Below are 27198 nucleotides of genomic sequence, written 5' to 3' on the forward strand. Positions count from 1 at the left end.
TCTCTCTGCTGATGATCGTGTCACATGCTCTTTTATAGAGATGAGATAGGGTTGTTGTGAGCCAAGACACTTGCATCATACTTGCAGTGGCACTTGCATAGACAGCTCATCCGTATTGTACAGAATGCAAATGTAGCATACAAACTGACCAGGATGAATATGTGCATATTCATGCATGGTATTGAGCACATGCGTGCGCAGCACACATGTTCAAGGGCCAAGTATACAATACAGTATTGTGTATATTGTGCAATAGGCTATTGTCTAGACTCTGAGTCTAAAGCCTAATTTATACTTCATTGTGCAAGCAGACAAAATCATGCGATGTGATATGTGAGTATAAATTATAATAACAAAGTCTTGCAGTTTGTGTATCCTCACGGTGCTCAACCTACATTTTGACACACACTTAGCATCCAGCTAGTTCTGTTTTCTGTGGGATCTTTTTCTTAGGTAATCCACTTTTCCTTGTGCACCTTAATTGTTCTCAGCCTCAGGCATTGTTGCACAAAATGGGCTAATTTGCATCACTTCAACCACGAAAGCCGATTTGCTTCAGCTAAATCTTGTTTCTCAGCAAAGAAAAATACAATTAAAAATTGTAAAATACAAAAATACAATCCAGAGCGATTTACATTAAGCAATAACAAAAAGCATGGCATACATCACATATATAAAAAGTAGTTATCATGAAACATGCGTAAGCTAAGAACATAACAGTGGAGTATCTATGTAAACTATACATACTATACTATATTATATATTATACTCCGCAATTTCCATTTCTGCAATTTCCGCAATTTCCATTTCCGCAATTTCCTCAATTTCCATTTCCGCAATTTCCATTTCCACCATTTCCGCAATTTCCGCAATTACCATTTCCGCAATTTCCGCAATTTCCATTTCCACCATTTCCGCAATTTCCGCAATTTCCATTTCCATTTCCAACTATTAATGGCAGCTGGGTTTCATCATTCAAATAAAATAGAATTCTGTCCGTTTAGCTATAAAATTATGTCAGGGAATAGGGATACACAGTATATGTCTTTCATTTGCATTGCATCTCCCCCCCAAGCTTTTATTTTCGTTCGAGTAATAGTACAACTCTAATAGTATTACTTATAATAATGTAATTAAAGATAACTTCATTCAGATTTATTTATTTTTATTTTATTTTCCAGATTTTTTTTTCTTCTTTTTTTTAGATTTTCATTGGTGGGCCAGTCATAATGGTCCCGCGGGCCTGATGTGGCCCGCGGGCCTGAGGTTGAGTATCACTGGTCTAGTGTTTAGTCATCAACTAATCAGTCTAATCTAATTCAGGTTAGTAAGAAAAGAAAATAAGTAACAAGTAAATGTAATTTAGTCTTTAGACTACAAGGAAATCATATCTTTATTAGAGGAAAAAACTGTCATCCTTAGTTAGTTGTCCATAGAGAAAGATACTGTACTGTTTGTTTAAAAAGTGGAAAGCGTAATTGGTTTAGTCAAAGAAAATACTAATGGTTAAGGGATCGTACATTTTTAAGCTTTCTTTGAAGGATTCACATCTCCAAATTGGATTGAAAGTTAATTCCATTGCTTATTTTCAGAGCACATAAATGATTGATCGTAATATGAAACGAAAAGATTTATGGTTAATGGATTTGTTGAACCAGTTGAAGAGTGATTAAAACATCTGTCTTTAAGTATAATACTCATAACAAAGTCAAACACTGATGGAGGAAAATGATTGTCAAGCATCATGTCAATAAAAAGTAGCAGCAATTTTATTATTATTTTATCTTCCTTCCCAATGATAGAAAGTTAATATTATATTTTAATACGTTTTTGGACTGTTGTGAATAAAAGTGAGACAGGAATACGAGGGCAGAGTCAGGGGAGATATGTGAGACAATATAGGGGTCAGATTCAAACCTGGGTCCTTGCATCTGAGATGGTCCGATTGAGCATTAACTGACCGATTGGATTGGATTAACTGACCCACCAAACACCCCAGGTGTACCCCATTATGTTTAATCCCTGTAATTTTACAGGATTTGTTGAGGAACACACACCAGTGTTGGAAAGGTGCTGACCACAGTGAAGATACAAGTGTTATGGAAAGCAGTATATCCCTAGCCACAATGCAAGACGGTTGGATAAGTATTCCAACACATTGTGGTTCTGCCTAGCACAGCGCTCTCTAGAAACACCTTATTTGTATTAACATGTTCCAGTTAACATGCATTTTCTGAATGCAACATAACTTGATTACTCCAGGTGTACTTAAATAGATTTTGTAAACAGTGTGATTTAATTTAAATTCAAACGCACTCAGGCATCGAAGCCTAATTTGAACACGAGACATTACGTTTCAAGCAGGCAGAATACACCAGGCAAAGTCGAGAAAACAGCACAGAATGCAATGCAATGGTGGCTCAGACAGCTGTGACCACATGCTTGTGAGCTGAGTTATCCAACTCATGTCTTGCATGTCTCCCCTCTCGCTGCCCTCAGTTTATGTTCTCTCTGTACACACTCCTGCCTAAAATACCAAATAAAGAGAACAGAATTCAATAGTTAAGGTATTCACCTCAGAATGCTTCACCTCAAAGGTTGGATGAGTGTGTATCTAATGTGGATAGTTATGGGCTGTGTGTGAAAGATATTGAGTAATGCCCCTGCAGATAGAATGCAGGGTCTAAATAACTTCTCATTTCACACTACTAAAGGATTGAACATGAAGGTGTTGAGAGTCCTACTGTAGATCAGAAACGCACACACACACACACACACACACACACACACACACACACACACACACACACACACACACACACACACACACACACACACACACACACACACACACACACACACACACACACACACACACACACACACACACACACACACACACACAAAATACAATATTTGGCAAGCTCATTCTAAACAAGTTCAACCTGCCTGGTAATAGATTGATTCAACAAACTGATGCAAGAGACTGAAGAAAATAACAGTGCTGTTTGATGTCCTTAGTTTGATGTGGACTAGACATGTAAGCTGGAATACATATACTCTCTCTCTCTCTCTCTCTCACACACACACACACACACACACACACACACACACACACACACACACACACACACACACACACACACACACACGGGTGTTAACTAGGCAAGAATAACATATGGCTCTCCTTATAGTTCTGAGACTGCTTCTGTGACCAGTGTATGAACTTACACAGAACACCGAACTGTATAAACAACGAACCCCAGGAATATAGCGCTTGAGTATGGAGAGAGAATGAGAGATGAGGAGAGTGTGAAAGAGAGAGAAGAAGCATGTTAGAGGCGGGTGGACTGTATAGGAACAAGGGACGCCTTCTAGACTGTGGCTCAGGAGGTAGAGCAGGTCGTCCAATGATCCATGGGTCGGCGGTTCGAATTCCGGCTCCTCCTGTCTACATGTCAAAGTGTCCTTGGGCAAGACACTGAACCCCAAATTGCTCCCGATGTGCTGGTTGGTACCTTCCATGGCTTCCGCCGCAATCGGTGTATGCATGGGTGAATGTAATGCACAATCTATGCAAAGCGCCTTGGATAAAGGCGCTATATAAATGCACCATTTGGCATTTACCATTTAGATGATGGAGTGAAATGGGAAAGGGTACTGAGAAATTGTTACTTTTGCACCTTAGCATGCATTTGTCTCATTGGTGTTTTCTTTGTTCCTTTCAGGCCTGACTAATAATGACAGTTCTCCTGACATTCATCTAGTAATTTGCCATTTCCAATTATCCAATCAGTCTTGCCCTCTCCCCGGGTACCTGGCTGGCACCAGTCAATCAGCTGACTCGTCATCAACCCCTATCTAAATGTATCTATGCCAGTGGGCTCACACTGAGATTTTGTTCTCTCTTGATTACTGTGGATTGTTATGTGTTAGCTCTTTTTTCTATATAACTTTGAAGTATGGTCAGTCTTGCCAAAACAAATATAGCTCATATCCCGGATACCATACAACTCCATTGTCCTAAAACCTGTTAATACAAGTCCCATGAGCCGTATTATTGTTTTGGTCAGCAACGTTACATGAAACGGGGCATTGTAATCTTTACTATAGGCTATATACTGTACTTTGCTTATTCAACCTCCCTGCCCAAGCATAAGCATTGCCATGTTGAGATTCTGAAAGGGCTCACCATTGCTTCAGAAAGTTGTTTTATGAAAAGATACGTTTCCCGTTTTTATTACAGTTAGAAATTATGTTGACGGCCTGGACCGCTGGCCTAGCGGTCTGGACACCTATAGGCTCCATTACAGCCTGACGGCCTTTGCTGCGTGTGTCTTCCTGTCTCTCTCCCCCTTTTCCTGTCACTACATGTATACTATCAATAAAGGAATGAATTTGGTGGACAACAATATAGAGCTCTATGACTTCCAGGACATGAGCTATATGTGTTCTGGCAACATGAGCCAGATTTTTTTTTTATTATACTTAAACTTATCCTTTTAGTAATCCACTTGGATTTTTAATCGTGTCCTCAACATGGGAAACAAAAAAACAAAATCTACTGCTCAGTCAAAGAGGAATCCCCTGGGGACTTCTCTGCTACAGTACAGATCCACGCCCCTATTGGGAGGTCCCTTCTTGAAGGAGTTGATAAGTTATAGTACTTTGTGTGTAAGATTGACCCTTAAAAAACACTAGGTAAGAACTTAAGAAGTAGATGCCAAACCATTGGCCTTTACATGTGTTAGTTGAAGTATAGTCACAATCTTGTTTCCTGTGATGTTTTATGATGTATTTTTGTATTGCCTGTACTCTCACTTACTGTTGGTGTGAGTGTTGTAAAGATTGTAAATAATCACTTCACTGCTCACATCTTGTCTAGCTGTTTCTTTCTTTCATGTTACTCACTCTGTTAAAATAAGGAGTGCACATACAGTAACTCATGCCATGTTACATCTCTAATGCTAAACATAACTGTTAAAGGGTAAGACCACTTTTGTAGAGGTTTGGGTTGTGTAGTTACCTTGCCATGATGTCACTCCGAGTCCAAATGTGGACAACCAATAAAAGAATATTCTCCAGTGACTAGAAATTGATAATTCAAAATATGCTCCATTGACTTACATAGTACGCTGAAACAGCTCTCAACGTCACTCTTTTAGTACGTAAACAAACACACAAAAATGTGGCCTGTGCCGTGGCTCAGCGGTCCAGGCACATTGGCTGGTTCGACTCCCGATCCCGACAGCCTTTACTGCATGTCATCCCCCCATTTCTCTCCCCATTTCCTGTCAGCCAGATAGACACAGACAGTTCATTTTTATTTGGAAGAAAACCCGGACTGGATCCGTGGATCTGCAATCAGATCTTCAAATAGTAAAATCAACAGGAATTTAACATTTTTATAAAGAATTAAAATAAACAGCATGGTGATGATTGTCTGAATCAACTTTGTTTGTGTTTGTTTACGTGCTAACAGATTGACACTTTGAGAGCTGTTTCAGCGTACAATGAGGAGCATAATTTGAATTATCATTATCAATTTATCCACATTTAGATTTACATCATGGCAAGGTAACTATACACAACCCAAACCTCTACAAAAGTGTTAGTCTGGCTCTTGTCTGGCATGATATATTTTGGTTTGACGTGCTTAACCTATCTATTTGTACCAACTGAATCTCATCTGCGTAAGCATACCTGTAGATATACTTGTGACGCCATGGTCATGGCCTTATCAGGATGCCCAATGATACGAGATGCAACTGTTGTACAACTCATCTACATTGCAAACATCATGACATGATGCTTTTTTGTGTACTTATTCATACACTCCTTTCTGTATCTCTTATGACTCATATCTCCTCATAAACTTGTCATGTGATACTGCCTGCCTGGTGTCATCTTGTTCTCCAAGCACGCCTCTCAACTGAACTGAATCATCACCCCTTAATTACAGTAACACTCTTAGGACCATAATATCAGCGGCCGGGCAGGCTATATATTTCATAACAGAGTCTTTTTTTAAAACACTTTAACAGAAGTACATACTTAAATAAATAAAAGACCAAAATACTGACATAAGATCAGCTCAAGTACAGTGAATAGTTAGTTACAAATAGTTTTCCACCTTTTCCATAGAATTCCAGACCTCTTACGCATCTTGGAAACATCTATGCAAAGCAAATACCTGGAGGCTGTTCTGGAGCGTGTGGCGTCAGTTATGAATCCAAAATACTGTTTTAGTGTTGCATTGAGCAATGACCACTTTCAGACTTTTTACAGGATTGTTGAGCAATCTTTCTGTTGACTGTTTTCGAAACCTGGTAATGCCATAGAAACCTTGACCCGCTTCCACACAGCTAGCCAATCTCTCCCTAGAGAGACGCAGCTGCCTGAATTCCCAGACTCTCCAGCAGGAAACGACTAATGCCCCCCTCAGCCTCCTGTACTAGGCTGTTTGTAGTAGGCTGTTTGTTGTGTGTGTGTGTGTGTGTGTGTGTGTGTGTGTGTGTGTGTGTGTGTGTGTGTGTGTGTGTGTGTGTGTGTGTACGTGCGTGCGTGCGGGCATGCGTGCGGGGGGGACAACGACGACGACAGTATATGCATGACACAAAACCATGTGACACTACTCTCTCTCCCCCCTCAGCTACTCTCTCCGCAACGTGACAAAACTGACTCAACCGGTACTGCTTTAGCAATGTTTGGACATGCATAAAGACTATTTCCTCAGTGTCTGATTGGCTATATTGCTGTCTCTATAGCACTGTGACTATAGCAGCAAAAGATGTTGTGGAGCAGCAGCAAACACCCCACTGCAGATTCACCACTTACAGTTAGGTAACAGCATCTGTAAATCAAAGTGATAGTCTGGAGGCAAGGATATCTCAGAAGACTAAGAGCAAAACTTTTCAATCCTAAATCCTTGAAAGGAAATCCTTCCCCATGACAAACCAGATGTTTCACTGTAGCATGAAAACACAAAAGCAGACAAACTGATCCCAAGGAAGCGAGAAGTGAGGAGTTAGGACCAATACGTATTTGATTACTAGACCACTGCATGCCAACTGGCAACTAAAACCTCTGTAGGTTCTTAATCATTTCTTGTATTGTGTAAATCAGCTTTTCACCAAATAATCTTCCATGCATATAACAACCCACTTTGTACCCCATGAGTATTGCTGATGGTCTGTTCTTGTAATGATACCTGATGATGGCTTTGGGGCATGACACGTAATTGCTCATTACTAGAACTTGATGGAATCGGGAAAGGCAAAGGCAAACCAACTACCAACTAAATGATCTGCTTCTTCAATGGAGGAGTGTACCTGCAGCTCTCTAATGATGCTAGTCCATCTGCAATTAATCAGATTTTTATCAAATCTTTACTGAGTCATATTCATACTAGTACAACACTCAGTCTGACTGTCTGATGCAGGGACATTATACAGCTATTTTGTGCTTGTAGTGATACATAGTGATGCTGATGCTCATTATGGAATATTAAAACTACTTTCTGCAGTACACAAACTGCTGTACATCCCAAAGATGGGTTAAAAACCAGAGAAGTGATGTTTGGTGTATGGATTAGTGAATCAGTTCACTGGTTAGTCATTTATCATGCATATTCTGCAGCAGGCCTACCTTGTGGTTTAATGTAAACTGACACGTTACATCTGCTACTGTACTTGCACAGCTGCTGTTTTTATTTAACTTATGATAACTGATTCATTCATCATTGTCCATGTCATGACATGAACAGCCGGTAAGAGACAACAGACTGACAAACTTTTCTAAGGCGAGGCACAATCGTCTCTCATCCAGCAAGCCAATCTTCTCACACGTGTGCATGCTCACACAGTGAGCGTGTGTGTGTGTGTGTGTGTGTGTGTGTGTGTGTGTGTGTGTGTGTGTGTGTGTGTGCACGTGCACGCTCGTGTGCATTCCTATGGCACAGCATGCTGTTGACATGGTTAGGAGAACAAAGGATACTATAACTCTCAGTTTATTGCAGGCAGTAGTATAGTTAGACCACACTATGGTGGTCTAACAAATCCAGGACCAGCAAGTTAGTCACAAGCAGTTGTACTTTAAGTACTCTAGCTAGGCCTAGCTCTGGACTCTGGTCTAGGCCTAAACCTGGTAATCCAACTATTCATTTACTGTATTGGTCAGGATATCCAGTATAAACAACTCAAAACGATTAGAAATGTTTTCAATTCAGAGGACCACAGTGACTCATAGAGCACCTTACCTGAGCACCGAATTAACAAGATGTCAGTGTAGATTTGTGTCCCTGAGATATCATGACTATCTATAAATGTACCAAGTCTCTGTGTATGTACGTACGTACGTGTGTACGTCCCCGTAACTCGAGAACCGTTCGCACCACCAACTTCAAATTCAACACATGCGTTCAACACCCCCACAGGGAGTGCAGTGCCCAGTGTCGAGTCCGTTGGATAGCCATTTGTCCAGAACCAGCACAAGGCCTCAGCCTGGGCTCTGGACCTGATCATCCCTCTCCATATATGGAGCTGGCCTGTTCTGACATCACAAGTTACAACACTCCATATTTGGGCATGCCTGACACAGAACTCCATATATATAGGAATAAAGGGACACCGAGAGGCAGATACAGGGTGGAACGGGTACTCTGACATGGGTACAACGGGTATGGCATTGGCATAGCCAGGTGGGCCATGAATCTCCAACTTCCATCGTTAATACAGACTCTGTGCTTTACATACGGGCACCAGTGATAAACAACAAACAATAGGGGTCCTATAGTAAACTGGATTGATTGATTGAATACAATCAATTGCAAAGACAAGCACATGAGAGTTTAGGCTTCAAGCCCAAGAAAGCACTACTCATATATAGGTCCGGGGTCCTTGTCCTTCTACTTAATTCTTCGAAATAGAGGGTGGAAAAAAAGGTTGGAAATCCCTGATTTAGACAGATTTTGCATTTGATAAGACAGTGTGTGAAACAAACAGACTACGTAGCAGCGCTGTGTGTGTGATTGGCGGCTGAGTCCGTCCTGCTGGGAACCTGCTAGGTTGCTACTGATTTTCCATCGAGACAGCAGTGAGTCAGTTCAGTTGTGGCGCTGGCTGGAGCCCCTCCGCAGAGGCAGCAAGTAACACACCAACAAACTGCCCCACGTTGAGAGAGAGAGGGAGACCAACAACAACTCTTCGGCAAGTGAAACCAGCGCGATGTTATGTGCGAAATGCGCTCGTTTGTTTTGAATAGATAGCACAGACGACGAGGCTGTTTAAAGTTGATCAACTGACAGCTGGACACTTTATTGAAGGAGGAAACACACGTGGAACACGTCGCCAAAATACAGTGGTGAGTCTGTCTGTGGGCTTGAATTCCCCGTTTGTTTTCATATACCGGTAGTTTAGTGTCATTTTAATAAGTGAAAAATTGTAAACATAATTTGGCACATACAAAACATTTCATATAGCCTACCTGTTTAAGACTATGTTGCCACGCGCACTTTCCGTGTGCGTCAACAATTCTGTGGGAAAATAATAAGTGTTTGTGTGAGCGTTCCAGCAAACGTATAACTTATGAACAAATTTGTATTCGGTATCGGTGGCCTGTCAGTCACATTATGCCTTTTCTGATAAAAGTAAAACGAAAATATATATAGGATATGTAAATAATATATTGTTTATTGATCATCACACAGACGGGACATGCCTCTCAGTTTTGGAATGCCACCACATGAAATGCTAAAACTAATGCAACCCTTGTTGACTGTTACCTCAGAGATCTGACATTAGCCTACTGTAGGCTAGTGTAGAGAGCCTTATCCCCTTCCAATGGAATTGCAAATATTTCAGTCATCCCCTGGCAACGTCACACAAGAAAATAATTAGCTGTTTTCCAACTCCAGTATAGCTATGGCGGGGGAAAGGGTGTTACATTATTCTTTGTGTGATTAGGCTACTATAACAGCTAACACAACTGTGTTGTTCATTTGCAGACCTTCAATACAAACCAATCAATGGGTCCATTTGGTTACATAGTTCCATTGATACTCAGGGATTTAAGGGTGATGATGGGTCCTAAGCAAGTGAAAGTTTTGACATGCTGATCATTATGTTCATATTTGTCTTTTTGCAATCCATCTGCTGCCAACACTATCAGGATCTTCTATTGATGTGAAACTGCTTCAAATGTCCTGTCATGTTCAAAGCAGGGGTGGGAGGGGGCATTTATTTCCCCATGAGACTAGTCAATTGTTAAGCGAAACAATAGGCTATTATCTTTCATAAGACAGGGTTAAACGGAGATGGTGTAAGTGTAATTTGCTGCTGTTATGTCTGGTCTGAATTGACCTTATGTGCACTGTGTTTGCACTGGATTCATTCAAAGGTTTTAAAAAAGGAAAAAATTATATATTTTTTAATCTGCAGGGAGCAGCTACCTCGTGTCTTTTGCCAGATAGTCTCTGTGACAGGTTGAGGGCAGGCAGGGTGCTTGGTTCACATTAACTGTGGTGTACTCCTCATTCCTCAAACTAACAAAATAGTACTTGTACCTAGAACGGGTCCAAGGCTTGATTTCCTCTGGTATCTCATAAAAGATAAGCCTATTTTCATGTACTGTATGTACGCTTGGCATCCAGTTACAGCAGCCAGGCTGCATAATGTTTAAACTGCAGAGCTTGTTCTTTCTATGCATATCCATTGATCTTTTACTATACTAGAAGACAGACGTTCTTCAATGTTGCCGACAGACTTAACTAACAAGCGTTCTCGCCTTCGGTGGCCCATATAATGAAGGATGGACAAAAACAGATCTACGCCTGCCGGAGTGACATCATTAGACAATAGCTACACTGTCCGGTGACCACAAGCCATAGCTCTGCTTTTCATACAAACATCTTGCCAATACAAATGTTATGTAGAAGTACCAAGGCCAGGCATGAGACGATGCTTTTTTGTTTATTATTAGTGTTGTTTTACCTCAGGTTATTTGCTAATATATCAACTCACTCCGACCATGCAAGTATAGCTGTTAGCTTAAAACTGTTCCAGTTAAACCCTCAAGCTATTTGCCAAGTTACTGTTTTAGCTGTTGTTATGATAATCTCACTGGTGAGATGGAAGTCTATTAGAATGGGATGTTCTGTTCATGTTTGTGCTGTTTACACACTCTGCCATCGCTGGTCTGCTGTTACACTTTCCAAAAATGTTGTTTACCATACTGTAGTAATTGTAAAAAAAAATGCGGGTTAGCTGTTGTTCATTGATTCATGTTTAGCCACTAACACATCCCTGAGTCCATGATACCACTGAACCCTCATCCTGAAAAATAACTGCCTCTAAAGACAACAGTTAGACGTCATCATTGGCAGAAATAGTTAAGAGCTATTAGGTCGATATGCGTTAGTCACATTGTTGTTGCCTTGTTCAAAATCTACCTTGTTCAAAATCTACCAAAATCTACCTTATTTTAGTCTGCAGTCCACACCACAAGTTGCACATGAAAACAGTACTTCTTTGAAAAACTTTTGGTCTACTCCTCTAATGTGATAGACCAAGTGATAGCTTGTCTGTGTTGTCAGTGTGAGCATTACAATTTTTTTAGTAACACAGACTACTGTGATGTTCTGCAGGACAAAGATAAGATTGGTAGCTTTTTGAATCAGGATGGAATGTTTACCCATCCCAGTCAGTATACTTTGTACAGTATTTTAACTTAAATGAACTGTACTATATACATTAGAAAGTAGACCATGTACATCCACTCCACACATAGTGCAGGACAAACAGAAGATCAGCAAAATAATGGATGAATAATGCCCTCATAATGTACAGTATATGGGTTTCTGTGTTTCGTCTAACCACCAGTTGGCAGAGAGAATGACAGGTCAGGTGCAATCACTTAACCTTCACTCAACTTTAGAGCAAGGGAGAAATGTAGCTTTCTGGGCAGTGTTTACACTACGTTGTGGCTAAGTTTGGCACTTGTTCTGTTATTTGTAAGATGATAATTAGTTTCCCATATTATCCTCATGACTTGTAGTGTGATTAACACTACAAGTGATCAACATTATCTTCATTTGCAACATTGCTTATACTTGCTCTGCATCTCAGATGTGATTTGATTAGTATAACAATTTGTGTGTATTCAGATTACCCTTGATTGTAATTGGGTGTTGCACCTAACCAGTCAGTCTCTGTGAGACCCAACCCATATGCTGAAGATCTCCTTCATGTAGCATGCATCTTATCTCCTGATGAAGATCCTTAGGTGATTGAAATGTTGATCTTGCAATAATCATAGTGGGAACAAGTCTTAACAGTATTTCAATGCTCTTATTGACTCTTATGACTCTTATTTTTGAAAAATGACTATACTACCCTAATACATTCCACATTACAGACAAATATTGAGTGCTTTGCAGTTGTGCTTTCTGTAGTACAGTTATTTATTTCGGACCAAATCTGAGTGTTCCAGGAGAGAGTTTTACGAGAGGGAGAGAGGGAGACCAACCTTGGTTGGTCCCAGAGCAAATGGAACACTGCAGACAGTTTATGTTGAAATACTGGTAAAATAAATAGGCTACATTTACTGACTTTCCTAAGCTTTTAAAATACCACAGAGAATTGTCCTCAGCGAGTGTGAAATGTTGGGACTAGCTGTACAACAAAATAACTTAAAGACACCATGGACTAATGGACACAAGGCAATTCACCCATCCACTGTCCCAAATGTCCTGCGACTAAAGTGTTTTTGCTTGTGTTCTTTGGAATGACTCTGTGCTTCTCCCTGAGCCAGTCCTTCCCAACAACAGTTCTTCTGTATGTCTTATGCTGCCATTGAGAGCACTGTATGCACAATGTCATCATCGCCCCATTGTTTTATGAGAGATGAAATGGGCAAAAGTTCCTCTATTGTATGACATCACTCTTCCTCCAACAGTCCATATATTGTAGTAGCGTCCTCGGGAGGAGAGACAAGGTCAAGAGGCTGCAGATGAGGTGAAGTGCGCTATTTCTTTCGAAGATCTCTGAGCCGAGAGAGCAAGCATGAGTGTTTTCCGTTCTTTAGTGTATGTTCTATAGAGAGAGGGAGTGACTGATTGAAGGTGGGAGGATAGGGAGAGGCCAAGGTTAGTCAGCTGTAGGCGGATGAACTGTTGCCAGAACAGGGATCATGTTGTCTTGTTGAGTTAGTTATCCAGACAGCTACCATTTATTGAAGCCTCATAGCATGGAGTGATGCTGCACTGCTTCATGTCGTACCGATGAACCATGCTGGACTGGTTTTTGTTTTCGGTCTGCTCCGCCTTTCGGCCCTGATTTATAATGTTATATATACAGTTATAGAAATGTATATCAGCACTGAGTCGGTAACGATGGAAGTAGGTGGTATTGAGATTATAGTACAGTTCCACTTTTGAGCCCGACTCGAGGCCGACCTTTGGATTAGGCTACTTTCCTCCACAGAGAAGAATGAATCTTGTCCTTTCGTCTCACCCCCACAGAGGAGGAGTCTTGTCCTTTCGTCTCACACGTTCTTAGTGCCTGTCAGTGTCTACTCATGTCTTTAACCAATTGCTCTTCCTCCTGCCCATCAAAGCTTTTGTTTGCTTGTTTTCTCCCTTATTTCTTTGTACAAGTTTAGGAAAGAGAGAAATGAAAGTCAGCAGAGAACATTGAGATCATTGCAACAGCATTGCTATTAGCTGGCATTGGAACCCATGCAGTCTTGAGTCATCCAGCACATCCTTAATTGACAGCGCTCCTAGTGTCGTAGTCCAAAACGGCAGCATTCCGTTTGGCACTACTATAGATATTCCTTTCCACATAATTGCGATCCTGTGTGGATACTCTTTCTCTCTCTCTCTCTGACACACACAGCAGAGCTAAGGAGGAGCTTTAATTCCTGTTGAGTGCTGCTAGGTGTTCTCTCACGGAATGTGAAAATTGTGAATGAAAGATGAGGCATAGGAATGTGATTTGAATTTCCCCCGTGCCTATCACACACACGCACACACACACACACACACACACACACACACACACACACACACACACACACACACACACACACACACATAGTTTTAATTATTCAATGTGTGGGAGACAGACAAGTCCATTACATTGCCTCACTGTCCCATCAGGCTTCAGAAGCCCTTCACTGTGGCTTAGCTCGCTGCTGTTCACTTGTAGATGGCTCTCTGAGGAACTCGCAAGCACGCACCAAGACTGTACAGGAAGCATGCCAGCAACAGACTTCTAATTCAGAAAGATTAAACCTGTATGGTTCCTCTGAAATTGCTCTTCTAGTCTTTCTCAATGGCCAATTTGATTCTGGATTTGCTAGTAATTTAATAAAAGGAGGTCAAGTATACCGTATGGAAGTGGCTTGATGTTAACTCCAGTCTTGGCCTTTCAGGCCATGATGACACTCCATATCCTTCAGCTGGGTGTTTGGAGCCGGGCTGTTGCTGGCGCTGCTGTGGCAAGATCCCTGTGAGGTCCCCCTCAAAAGAGGCCCCAGAGACTGAGGCGCTGAACACATTGCACTGCCCGAACACATTTCACATTAATGCACTGTTTGAGGGGGGAGCCTGGGGAAAGAGAAGGAACACAGATTTCTCCTTTCACTCCTTGGCAAGGTACAGCCCCAGTTAATGAAGTGTTTTTTGAAAAGGGATTTTCTGGAAAATTGGGTGACAAGCAGCAGTAAAATAAATGTGACGTTTTCACCAGCACAGCAACAACCTGGATCCCACGATTCCCACCACTGTGATGGTGGCACAACCCCTGCTGCCTTTCACTGCCTGGAGTCGCCTGTTCACTCTTTCCTTTTGCCCCCACTCTCCTTCAGCCATGCTTCAGTTGGCCACCTGAAGGGACGGGAGGTGATGGAGAAGCTCAAAACTCTCCTCTGCTGGTGACAGCTTGCAGGGTGATTGGCGGGGGGGGGGGGGGGGTGTTGGTGTTACATCAGCTGGAGGACCACGGAGGAGAGAGGGAGATATTCTCCTGATTTAGAGCTGCATTCCCTCTGCATTCCCTTCAATAGGAGAGATGACCAAGACCAGCCACCATTCACAAATTCATTTCTATTATCTTGTTTCATAGACATACAGTTATTTAGAGCTCAGTCACAGTAAGCGCTATGCAGAAAGCCAGGCTCCAGCTGCTATATGGAGAGGAAGAGCTGTCACCAGTGAGCATGTTAAATACATGTTATGCTTAAATATTCAAGTCTGAAAATTCAAAACAAAGCCTTGATGTTTGCTATAATGTTCAGTGATTGCGAACGGTTACTGTACAGTACACATTTTTATCTGCACAAATGTGTCTTTCTTTGCTTTATCAGAGGAGTCTTGGATATTACATAGTAGTACCCATTAACTCACTTCATGCTTTTGACAGCAGGTCAAGTATGGAACAGGTGTCCCAGCTTATCTCAAGGAAGAGAAGAGGGCGGATCTGTTTCCTTGACATACTGTTCAAGATAATTATGTTGGAGGTTTTCAAGATTCCTTGAGAAGGCAGGATTATATTAGCCAATTACTCTCCGCAAAATCTTGGCTCCCATCTTTGTTTACTCTTCAGACTTAAAATACTATACTGTAACCCTGGTGATGTAATGTTTGACTATTCGTATCCAATATATGCTTATTAATTGTGACAGTAACTGTCCTTCTGGGTACAGATGCAGCCTTAGGTGTTCTATACCTTATTTATTAGACCTAGTGAAGCTATTTAGTTCAAGCAACTTAATTGTAGTAGACAAAATACCAACAGTAACATTTATTTTTACTTAATTTTTCCAAGTTCTTTGCCCTTATTTCTTCTACAGTAGGTAGATCCTTTTGATCACACATTTTATTGACGCGTTGACCTTATATGGGGTGATACCACCTACAGTATGGTGAACAATAATGGTGCCACCTTGACACAGTTGTATGGCAAAGTATGAATTGCATTCAGAGTTAAACTCAACAACCATGTACTACCGCTGGTTCTGGACTGGTTTGGTGGTATCACAATTATTAAAGATTTGAAACAATGCATTATGTGTGGCTGGCTGCTGGATGATTCTTTGAAGCTAACTTGGGCTTTCAGAAAACAACTTAGCATTTGCGGTCTGTTGTTTATTAGCAATCCAATTTGATGAGGGCATTGTTTTTCAGTCTGGGTTGCTATGCCTCGGAGCAGAGTAATTCATCCACTGTTTGAAAGTGACAGTTACACACTTCAGAGTGGTGCGTCGAAAGCAAAGCTGTGTGTGTAATGTTGTTTGTGTCTCCCGAGTGTGTGTGGGGCTGAGAAAATGACATAACTCCATAGTCCTCTTGAGAGCATTTGGACCTAATTAACCCACTTTTTATGACCGCATCCTGCAGTTAAGCACAGTTGGCTTGACTGAGCTCAGTTTTGCCTGTCTCCCAAACTCACCATCAGCCGGTGACAAACTCTGTCCCCAATGCCATGATGTGACGGTCACCAAGTGAGACAAAGTCCCCAGCCTAGATGACTGTAATAATAGAAATACCACTGCTGGTCTATCTGTTGGCGAGACTTAAACATCGACAATCTCGGTTAAAGTCATTTCTGGGGAAGCGCCTAATAAGGAGAATATTGAGGCATTTGGAGAGACAAGTTTGGAGATTGGCGCAAACACACAGAAACAGGGAGGCCTGCCTAACATTTGGAGCTGGTTCCCTCCTCTGTCGTTACATTCTTTTATAGTGCCATTTGCAGCGAGCTGTAGAAACTGTGTGAAATGAGATTGGATACGAGTGTTGAGGAAAGGAGTGATTGGCCACTAGAAAACAGCCTTGCTTGAAAAGGCATTGATTTCTTTGGCTCACAATGTTATTTGGGCCTCCAGTGTCCTGATGTGTAACAATGTTTAGAAGGCTTTAGAAGTGGCTTGTCTCATCCCTTTTCCTTAACAGTAAATCTCACATATTGCTTCTTGCCCATACCCTCCCTGTCTCCTCCGCTTCAGTGAAGAGTGGTTCTCGTCCCCTCCAACTTACCCCTTTGTCAGCTGCTCATCGCTAGCCGCCTCGAGACATGAGTGCCAAGTCGACCATCAACAAGGAGGTGTTTACACCTAATGATGAGAAGATGCTGGCGGCCGTAGAGGTGAAGCGCAGAACCAAGAAGAGGATTCCCTTCCTGGCTACTGGAGGACAGGGAGACTACAAGACCTTCATCTGCCTCTCAGGTTGGTGGACTTAATACTATTACTGTTCCATCATTTCTTTACTTTTTAGGTGGAGTACTAGCCCTTGCTGCATTTTATTTATTTTTATTTCTTCTCTTCTCTTCTCTTCTCTTCTCTTCTCTTCTCTTCTCTTCTCTTCTCTTCTCTTCTCTTCTCTTCTCTTCTCTTCTCTTCTCTTCTCTTCTCTTGTGTGGGGTAATTATGCTCACTGTCAGCCTCATCAGCTTGGAACTAAGAGACACACAGTGGAGACCCCCCCCCCCCCCCCCCCTAATTCATCCACTAATGCGCACATTGATGAGCATGTTTATGTCTCTCCTGCCAGTGGAATGGTACGCTTAATCAACTTACACCCTCTTGGTTTTGGGGTCAATTCCTTTAAATTAATTAGATTAGGTCTGAAATTGAATAATTGTTTGACTTGAAATTGGGGGTAATTTGTTTTTGTTTAAAACATTTTGTCATGCAACTGAGGAACTAAGGAAAATAGCTAAAGTTGATTGGTGGAATAAAAAAAAATCCACTAAAAAGGCTGTCTGGGAATAGAAATGATTTTATTTTTTATAAATCCTATAACATTTAGACCGTTATTTCTGGGTGTACTTCTGGGCCCAGGAAGTGGAAGCCCCATGCATTCTCCCATCGGCACTTTTAATATAATTTATTTAAAGACGGTTACGCCGCGGACAAAGCCAATTCGGATCGTGACGAATCATGACAATGAACACAATATTTTGGGCCGATCAAATAATTTATAAGACGAAAAATAAAACAAATAGTGTTGTCTCCTGACTTTCTTTTCTTCTTTCTAATGATTTGATCGTCCCAAAATATTGTGTTCATTGTCATGATTCGTCACGATCCGAATTGGCTTTGTCCGCGGCGTAACCGTCTTTAAATAAATTATATTAAAAGTGCCGATGGGAGAATGCATGGGGCTTCCACTTCCTGGGCCACTCGCTTTTCTGAAAGGGGGCGGGGACTGCGGCGCTCTATATGCAGTGTCAATGCTCATGGCCCGACATGGAGTTTGAATGTTAGAATCAGGGGTGACAGACGTGTTTGTGACTAGATGGCTACTGGGTACAATCCCTAAAATGGCTGGTAAATCGCTGGACAAAAGTGCTTATTCTCTCCTGGCTGTAAAAAAGTAAAAAATCAGACCCGTCTGAACTGAGGGTTACTGTACTGTACTGTACTGTACTGTACTGTACTGTACTGTACTGTACTGTACTGTACTGTACTGTAGTGCCCTGCCACACATTTTGTTTACATGGTTATTTTGTTCTGCACCACTAAGCTACGTATAAAGAGATTAGATTTAATTATTTTGCCTCCTCCTGCAACCACTATCCCCATGCCGATGCACAAAGAATCTGCTTTTAATCAACGTAGTCTAGCAAATGATTTACTTCCCCTGGTATTGTAGTTTTTTGTTGATGCTGACCCCCTACTAGTTCATTAGGGAGGGTGTAAACGAACACATGATCCATCTGATACTTTGAAGTCTCTAGCCGCTTCTATTCAAATGGCAGGCAGGAGTTTCACCAGGAGGACATACAGTAACACATTTGGAGGGAAACACTATCCCAACCAGTTATACTCCCCACAGTACAGGCACACTGACCAATCTGTAGGAGTTGCTAATAGCAGCTAAAGAGATCACGTTCAGCACTTGGCTTCCCAGCTGCGAACACTGCCAATTGTTTACTTTGTAGTGTCTGGCAGAGCCAGAGGCACCATGGAGGAATCAAACCGCTAGTTTCAGCGGTTGTGGGCAGAAACTTTACCCCTGCGCCGGCAAATTATTTTTGAGCGGTTAAGCCGCTCCAATGCACAGCTTTGTGTGTATGTCTGTTTGTCTATCTGTCCGTTTGAGCACGGAATGTCCGTGGCACCATGTTGTTGACATTATCAGTCATCACCATTGTGATGAAAGGCACCGCTCACTTCACACTAGTGTGATATTTCTTAAAGGTGGTCTGATGAAACTCTCTGTATCTGTGAGTAACAGGAAACGCCAGATTGAGAGTTTTCACCCCTGTTGTACTCTTGACGGAGTCCTGATATTGTACTGTGTGACACTATCAGAACTTGGGATGTTTCCTTCTGACTTTAATCGTTTAAATATCCAACTATAGAAGAGTGGCTGTTATTTAATTTCTTTCTTTTTTTTTTAAACCACATGCTATGTCATCCAAACACCCGGTTCCACTTTTGCATGCTGGGCTCCACGTGGCACCATTTGTTCTGAAAAAGCAATTCCCTGAGTCCTCATGTGTTTGTGAATTTGTAACTGTTGCAGAGTTAGCAACAGTACACCAAATTTACTTTCTTGTATAAACCATCATATCGTTGCTGTCGGGAGGAAACCACCTAACTCCAAAATGTTTTTCAGGAAATTAACAATTTTCATTTTTAAGGAAATGAAGAAAAACGTATATTTTGTTAAACGATGCAATACTGCCTCATCAAAGTTGGTGTTGAGACTCTATATATTGTAAATTACTTAGGAGAGAGGTGGTGGAGTTAGCTGTTTTAGCAGACAGTTTGAAGGTCCAATGGAGTTAAGAGGTTTTGTCCAATCCGTTTTTTACTACTTTCCATTGGTTCAATATGTTTTGAAACAACACACGTAAAGGGTGTTCAATAGCACTGATCTATGGAAAAAAACTCTAATTGAGTTATGATGTTTCCTCCCGACAGCAACGATATGTGGCTTGCTTAGCAGCATAAATTACAAACTAACTACGGTCTACCACTACAAGTCTTTGCTTAAACTAGTTTGGACTATTGTTGACTATTACCTACTGTACATCTGTTAAATTAACTGCGTAAATACAGTACTGTATTTCACTGTGCATACATACTGTGCATACATACTTTTTGTGGTCAAATGCTTCGACAATGTTATGTTAATCACTCTAGCTTAACTTAAAAATCTGTTCTTTTGTGTCCTGATATTATTTCAAAAGGAGTAAGCCAACTTTTTCTGTAGTTTTCATCTCACTGAAATGTCCTGCTCTGTGTTACCAGCATTGTGGTATAATGTATTCAGAATGCACAACATGGAATCATAGCAAAACACCATGTGGTCTGTACTCTGTACTGTGGGTGTGGCCCACCACCACCACCACCACCATCACTACTACAACCAACATGACAACAGCTAATTTCTCACTACTGAGGTTCACCCATTATGGGATTTTTCTTCCTAGTAACAGACCTTCTGTTGTGTATTGCGTGTGGGAATACAGTAGTGAAGGCATGCCCTGTAGTACAGTTAGTCATGTGCAGTCTGTAAATCCAGCCAACCATTGTTCTGTGTGTGTGTGTGTGTGTGTGTGTGTGTGTGTGTGTGTGTGTGTGTGTGTGTGTGTGTGTGTGTGTGTGTGTGTGTGTGTGTGTGTGTGTGTGTGTGTGTGTGTGTGTGTGTGTGTTTCACTGCCCTACTTATTAAAAATGCATGGCTGGTAAACATGACTGTGTTTGGGGGGGGGGACACACAGAGACATTGACAGTCACATAGCTGTTGTGGCAGAAAACAATGTTATGTAATCTACTCCTGGATACGATAGTGTAATAAACTGTCATTGTCACTATTCAAGCTGAGCAGAGCACCAACGTGAACGACCAGAAAATCACATCTGAGACACAACTGTGAGTGAACAACACGTAATATACATAACATATCTGTAGCGTAAAGAAAATGTATGCACTAGAATAGTGCCCGACCAATCTATCGGCCACCGATATGGCCTCATTTGGCATAATATCGGGTCATATCGTATTGGTGAAATGTCTCCCAATATGTAATTCAGTCAGGGCTCCAATACGACCTATTTTGTCGCTCTCTTATCGTCATACATCACGTTCCGTGCTCAGCCAATCAAATCATCACATTCCATGCGGTGCTAAAAACACACCTACAGTACACAAAGCTTGAATAAAGTCATTGCTTTAATGCTTGTTTTGTACTATCACTTTCACTGTACCTCTTTACATAATCATCATCGGTGGAAAATTTCTTTGCACAACCCACACAGAAAATGGCCTGTTTTCATTCCCGCTAAAAAATTCACTATCTATTGCATATCGGTTATCGGTGATTGTCCCCTCTCTAAAATCGGTTATCGGTATAGTATCGTAGTATTCTTATCGGACGGGCCCTACACTAGAAGACTTAATGATGCCAGTTAAAATAAGATGAGATCACTTTAGTTTCTGCCATTGCCCATTGGGGACTTATTTTTGGTACGTCCTGAGCAGTTCTCCAGATACTTCTTATCTCAGCAGAAACAAAGCACTCTTCACAGCAGTGATATGGAGTTCATGCAACTGGCCTTGTTACTGCAGCAGTAAAGGAGCACCATTACACAGGATCTTTTCAAAGGTGGAAATCCTGAGAGCTTCTATGAATATTGGTTCTTTTGTTGCATTCATAGCATTGTTTGCCCAAGGTAGAAAGCCATTACCTCTCTGCGCTGTAAAATCCTGAGTGTTCATTTTGCTTTGAGAGTGTACAAATGGAAAATGGATCCTTTCTGGTCCATTTGGATCCACGTGGTTCCATTTATACACTCAATGAAATTATAACTGAGGATTTTACAGTGTACTTGTACTTGCATCGGCCAGTCAGTGGAACAAGAACCTCTATACTGTAGCTGTGGCTATAGTTACAGAGTTTGGAGTCCTGCTACAGGAAAACAAGACTCACTGTTTCTACTCAAACTGTTGTGTCAGCCTCAGGATGAAATCTTGCAGATGAGTCAACAAAACAGTGTAATAGTAATACATATAAATACAATTCCCTTCATCCTTTAGAGAAAGCTTATTTATTGCTTCAGGCCTACAATATATCAATAGCCTCATGTTTGAGTCTCCTTAGGAGAAAAAGGGAAAAAAAGAAGGCGCCAGCTGTTTTGGATGTGTGATTAAAACATTTTAATGGAATGCAGTTTGAATTACAAAGGAAAGACACGCAGAGAGACGGCGAGATGCACACACGCACGCATGTCGCATGCGCACACACACGTACAATATTCATGTGCGAGATGCATGCCATTAGGAGTGTTTGTGAACTAGGAGTGTGCTAGACCAGTGTGTGTGTGTGTTCAAAGTATGGTTTGTGGACCCCCAGGTGTTCTTGGGGGGTTCCAGGGGGTCCCCAGCTAAATTATTAACTACTAGAGAATATAAAAGAAGACATTTTGAATAAGAGTTGTGTTGTGTTGTGTTGTGTTGTGTTGTGTTGTGTTGTGTTTGGTGTTGTGTTATGTTATCTCTTTACCTAGAATAAATATAATATACAGTAAAGGCATTTTGGGCCGAATTAATTGATTGAATACTTCATTAACATTTTGCAAAATGTACTAGGACAAGTAAACGGCATGAGACTAACCAAGCTGACGTAGCGTCATCAAGGGGCCTGCGTTGGTTGCTCACCCTACTCTCAAAACGTTGTGGCCGGGACTATGGCCACCTTTACACAGCAACGGTCTGTAGAGAAAACGCCAAAGTCCTGTTGCTTTCTCACTTTTTATTCAGGGTTTACACTGAGACGCTAAAGTGATTTAACATGCTGTAGTGTGCAAACTGTGCATGGCTCGGTGGCGGTAACGCATGCTTATGAATCCCACCACAGCTCTAGGATAGACCCGTGGCGTGGCTCCTGGGCAGGCATAGTTTTACTGAGGTTAGGTTTAGGCATAGTTTCAAAAACGAAGAAATCACAGTGACTACTGGCTAATAAACATAAGCTCTGGAAGAGGTTTTCACTTTGTTACCTTTTCAACCCCTGATAACGCCATTGCCGTCTAAACGGAAGGCACTTCTGATATTTTATTTTTATGTTTTTGCTGTGTAAAGGTAGCCTAAGATTTCGCGAGAGTGTGTGTGTGTGTGTGTGTGTGTTTGGCGCGCGCGCAGCTAATCTCCAGGACTGTTGGCCCAGGCAATGTGAAACCTTGCATGCACGCTCTGTAGAGGCAAAGGAAATACCTCCACTCCAGATTTTTTTCACATAAGATTGACTACTTCTACCTTCTCTGAGGAGCACTTTTTTACAAATACATGCATTCAAAATGGCTGTAGATGCACAAGCATACAAACTCCTATGCCTTTATAATCACACACACCCCTCCCCTGACGGATCTCCTGACATCAGTCTATAGTAGTCAAGACAAGTCTGTTTGCTGTGCCAGACCTAACCAAAACAACATGCTTTCTCTTTGATCACTCATTTCCACATTGGCCTTCCATTAGTCATGAAGGGACTCAAAACTTCATATGAGTGGTACTTCTCCTGTCTTTCCATTTCTGTGTGGACATGTGGTCATTACAAGGAAAGAACCATTTTCAAAATTCCTATTGACAGTAATAACGAGGACATTTAGCTGGTGCTCCATTTTGAAGTGATAGATCAGGGTTGGGGTTAGACATGACAAATGTTCAAATTTGGGATGGAAAGATTGTGTGTATGAGCCGTTTGAACGGCTGCCCTTTTATCCTTTGAGTCGCTCCCTGCCCTTTTCATGTTTTTTTTCTCTCCAAATTTCTTCTGTGATCCCACTTGCCCACGTGTGTGTGTGAGACTGTGTGTGCACACATGAACTGTGTATGACCCTTTAGAAAGGGAGCGTTAGGGAGGGTTTAGTGCCGGAAATAAGGAGCAGGCCGTCTGGCCGTGCTGGAACCGTTTTAGCGGATACCAGTAATGTTCCAACGAGCCACACAGATGGAAGCCAACATTCTGCCCCATATGGAAAGGGAGAGTGGAAAGCAAGTATATTCTCATCCCCAGGGGAGGGGAAATTACACAAACACAGATACACAACAGATACACAACAGATACACAGTAACATTCTCTGTGTTAGTTTTTAATAGGTAGGTACTGTTCACATTCTATATGTTAAATATGTGTGGGCTGGGCTCCTACAGTATGTGTACTGTATGTGGGTGTATTCATGCCCTCTGTGTGTGTGTAGGACTATTCATGTTCATGTGGGTTGGTTTACATGCAAAATTAACTGTATGCTATGTATTGGGTTATTATGCCGATTGCTTGGTGTGTGAGCGCAATTCTGTTTGCGATTCCAGATATTATATATATTGTTTTCTGAGCTCAATTGCACCCACAAACCCTGACCTTTTAACATTCAGTAGATCTTCTGTGGTCTGGGGTTTTCTGGCTCAAACAATTGCTCTGATTAGCGGACTGATGTAAGAGTCCACAAATCCCATATATGACATAACAATTTGCCAGCAGATGTCACTGTTCTGGCTGCAGCTCAAAAGGCTTCAGAACACAGAGAAAACCGCAGACCACAGACAATCCACTGAATGTTCAAAGCTCTGGTTGTTTGTGGGTAATTGAGGTTAAATCCTAAAAGAAAACAAATAATAAAAATAAATTAAAATTAATGTCATGAAACCTTTATCTTGTGGCCAACAGTCCCCCCCCCCCCCCCCTTTCTCCAACACATCTCTGTTTCTCTGTCTAATGAACACATTCATTCAAAGTCTTTATTGGTGTGTTCTGTTCTGTCTACTTTCAGAATGCAGAGCTGTGTAGAATATTAATTCCAGCATGATGTACTGTATATATATTGCTTTACATTCACATGAACACCTATTCATCTATTTGTCATGTGCAGCATTCATACTGTACATTAATGATCTGCGGGATGGATGGGACACCTTCAATGGTAGATTAAGCTGCTTGGCCAATGGCCATATCAGAAAGTCAGATGAGTTTTATCTCATCTGTTTTACCGTCCAAAATACATTGGCTAATTATACGGATTCATATGTGTGTATAAGTGCATGTGCATATCCGTGCGTACGTATGGTTGTGTGAGTACAGTATTATAATAATAATTTGTTTGTGGCATTGTGACTTGAGTTGACTATTGATGTCATGTAACTAATGAAGACAACCACTATAATACATTTGTATGTGTGTGACATTGCCCTTGCATCTACCCATGAGGTAGCGCAGATTTATGCAGTTTTATTGGCCATTTTCAGGGTATATTTTATTTCATAGATTTTTACAGCTTTTTAATATCTCAGGGAGCTGGGACAAATGCTTGTTAGTGGAGGTCAAACCAGGCGTGGGTGGTCCGTCTGTGTTCTGTTATGAGGAATGCTGCCTTCTGTGGGTTTGATGTTAGCGGCAGACAGATTAGATTGATGCTGGCCTGCACTTACCGAGCAGAGAGAAATACAGCCCACACATGAACATGACAATAACACTACAGCGACTCGTGTCTATCCATTTGTTCAGCCTTCATACTGATAACTGATACTGCTTTGTAGTGGTACGCCATAAGCATCCTTCCTCAGGCCCTTCTTCCCCGTCTGCGGTCCAAACTTGAAATGACCAACTCACCCATCATCGCATACAAACGTGGTCTCATTCCTTCACCCCAAATCTCTCCTCAGCCAGGATGAGGGTCTTTAAATCTGACTTGTCTGAAGTGAGTGGTGCAAAATAACTCCGCTTCCCATCATGCACCTGTGCATAGTGTGAACCACAACAGCGCCACTTTGTCACCTGTTGGTACTCTAAAGTTCTAAACATGCATGCATACACAAGGACAGACATTGCTGGGCATTGGAGTGCTGCACCCTATAGTTGCAACACTCAAAAACAGCCCTCAGCACCCAAGTGATCTGAGGAGAGGAGATGAGATGAGATGAGGGTTGAATGACAAGCACCTGAGCGAGATGATGGAAAGGTAATCTTTCTAAGGCTGTAGGAGGAAGGAGAGGAAAGGCTTTGTGTTTATTTGGACATGCACGCATACTAGATGCAGTGTTAAAACAGTTTCCGTGCCAGGTACGTCTTGAGTCTTCTTGCCTGTACAGTCAGTAGAGATGCACACATCTGAATGCGCAAAAACATCAAGCTCCCATGCTTTCTGGTCTCGCATGCATGCATACAGTACCTACACAGCAGGCGAAGATGGAAAGATGAAAGGATCAGGTGCTCTGCAGATGGCCTGAGTTATGTGTGCTGGTATGCATACAAAAGACCCTGTGTGTGTGTGTGTGTGTGTGTGTGTGTGTGTGTGTGTGTGCGCGCGTGTGTGCGTGTGTGCGTGTGTCCATGTAATGTGCATCTCCAAGTGTGTACATATGGACGCTCACGTCCCTCAGTGGTTCTGACAGCTCCTTCAAGCTGTCCGTCATCCTTCCACATCAAGTCTATATTCCACATTCAAGTCACACAACTGCCCTCTCGATCCTTTAACCTCCTGATGATTCCACGGAGCAAATTTTGCTATGCACTTACTAGAGTTACTAGAGACTTACTAGAGTCTAATGCCATGGTTTCATGTTGTTTCTCCGTGAATATTGTGTGTCCGAGTGAGACACACAAACCGTAGATTTTGAACGAAGGCAGACAGCGATGTGTCTTTGACTCTTTGGCCACTGACCGTGTTTTTTCCGTGCTGGGCAGGTTGTGTGGGTGCTCTGTAATCGCAAGTATAGAGAGGTAGGGACTAGGGAAGCTACAGGGAGAGGTAGTGTTCCATGCTCAGCGCAGTTCTCGGAAAGCCCCGCTGTGATTGGCCAGTAGTCGAAGACCCACAAATCTGAGTAAGTCAGTGATCACAGCCAAAAAGCACAGTCGTACTAGTCTCATTACGTCACGGTCTATGACTTGGCCAACCGAACCGTGCACTAAGCAGGAATGTGCACAAAATCATTTGCATTGTGCTCATTTGCTTTGTGCTCAATTCGCACAGAGGAATTTGGGAATGGAATTCTCTAAATTGTAATACTACAGTAGGTGTCACATGTGTAGGGTTGTTTTTATGTTTTCCCGGGAAGGTTTTCCAATGGAAATTGCAGGGTGGTGGGGTCGTTCCATTTACTCCAACTGGAATCGGATGGTTGGATTGGAGGAGGTTTTGTGTGGTTGTCTGTTTGGAAGAATACCCGTTGCATCCCCCACCTCCTCCT

At 41.9% G+C, this 27198-nt stretch overlaps 1 protein-coding gene across 2 annotated transcripts in view; it reads left to right on the top strand.

The window, feature by feature from the left end:
- Window positions 1–9087: 9087 nt before the first annotated feature.
- stxbp6 (syntaxin binding protein 6 (amisyn)) overlaps window positions 9088–27198 on the top strand; it is a 62412-nt gene continuing 44301 nt past the window's right edge. For both annotated transcript variants that reach the window (XM_080783731.1, XM_080783730.1), the window contains exons 1-2: window positions 9088–9360; window positions 17005–17226. In XM_080783731.1, coding sequence (XP_080639857.1) covers window positions 17073–17226 — 154 coding nt within the window. In that variant the 5' untranslated portion in view covers window positions 9088–9360; window positions 17005–17072. The remainder of the gene's footprint in view (window positions 9361–17004; window positions 17227–27198) is intronic.

Source organism: Protomyctophum bolini, assembly GCF_963924005.1.
Source record: "Protomyctophum bolini genome assembly, chromosome: 15".
NCBI lineage: Eukaryota > Metazoa > Chordata > Actinopteri > Myctophiformes > Myctophidae > Protomyctophum > Protomyctophum bolini.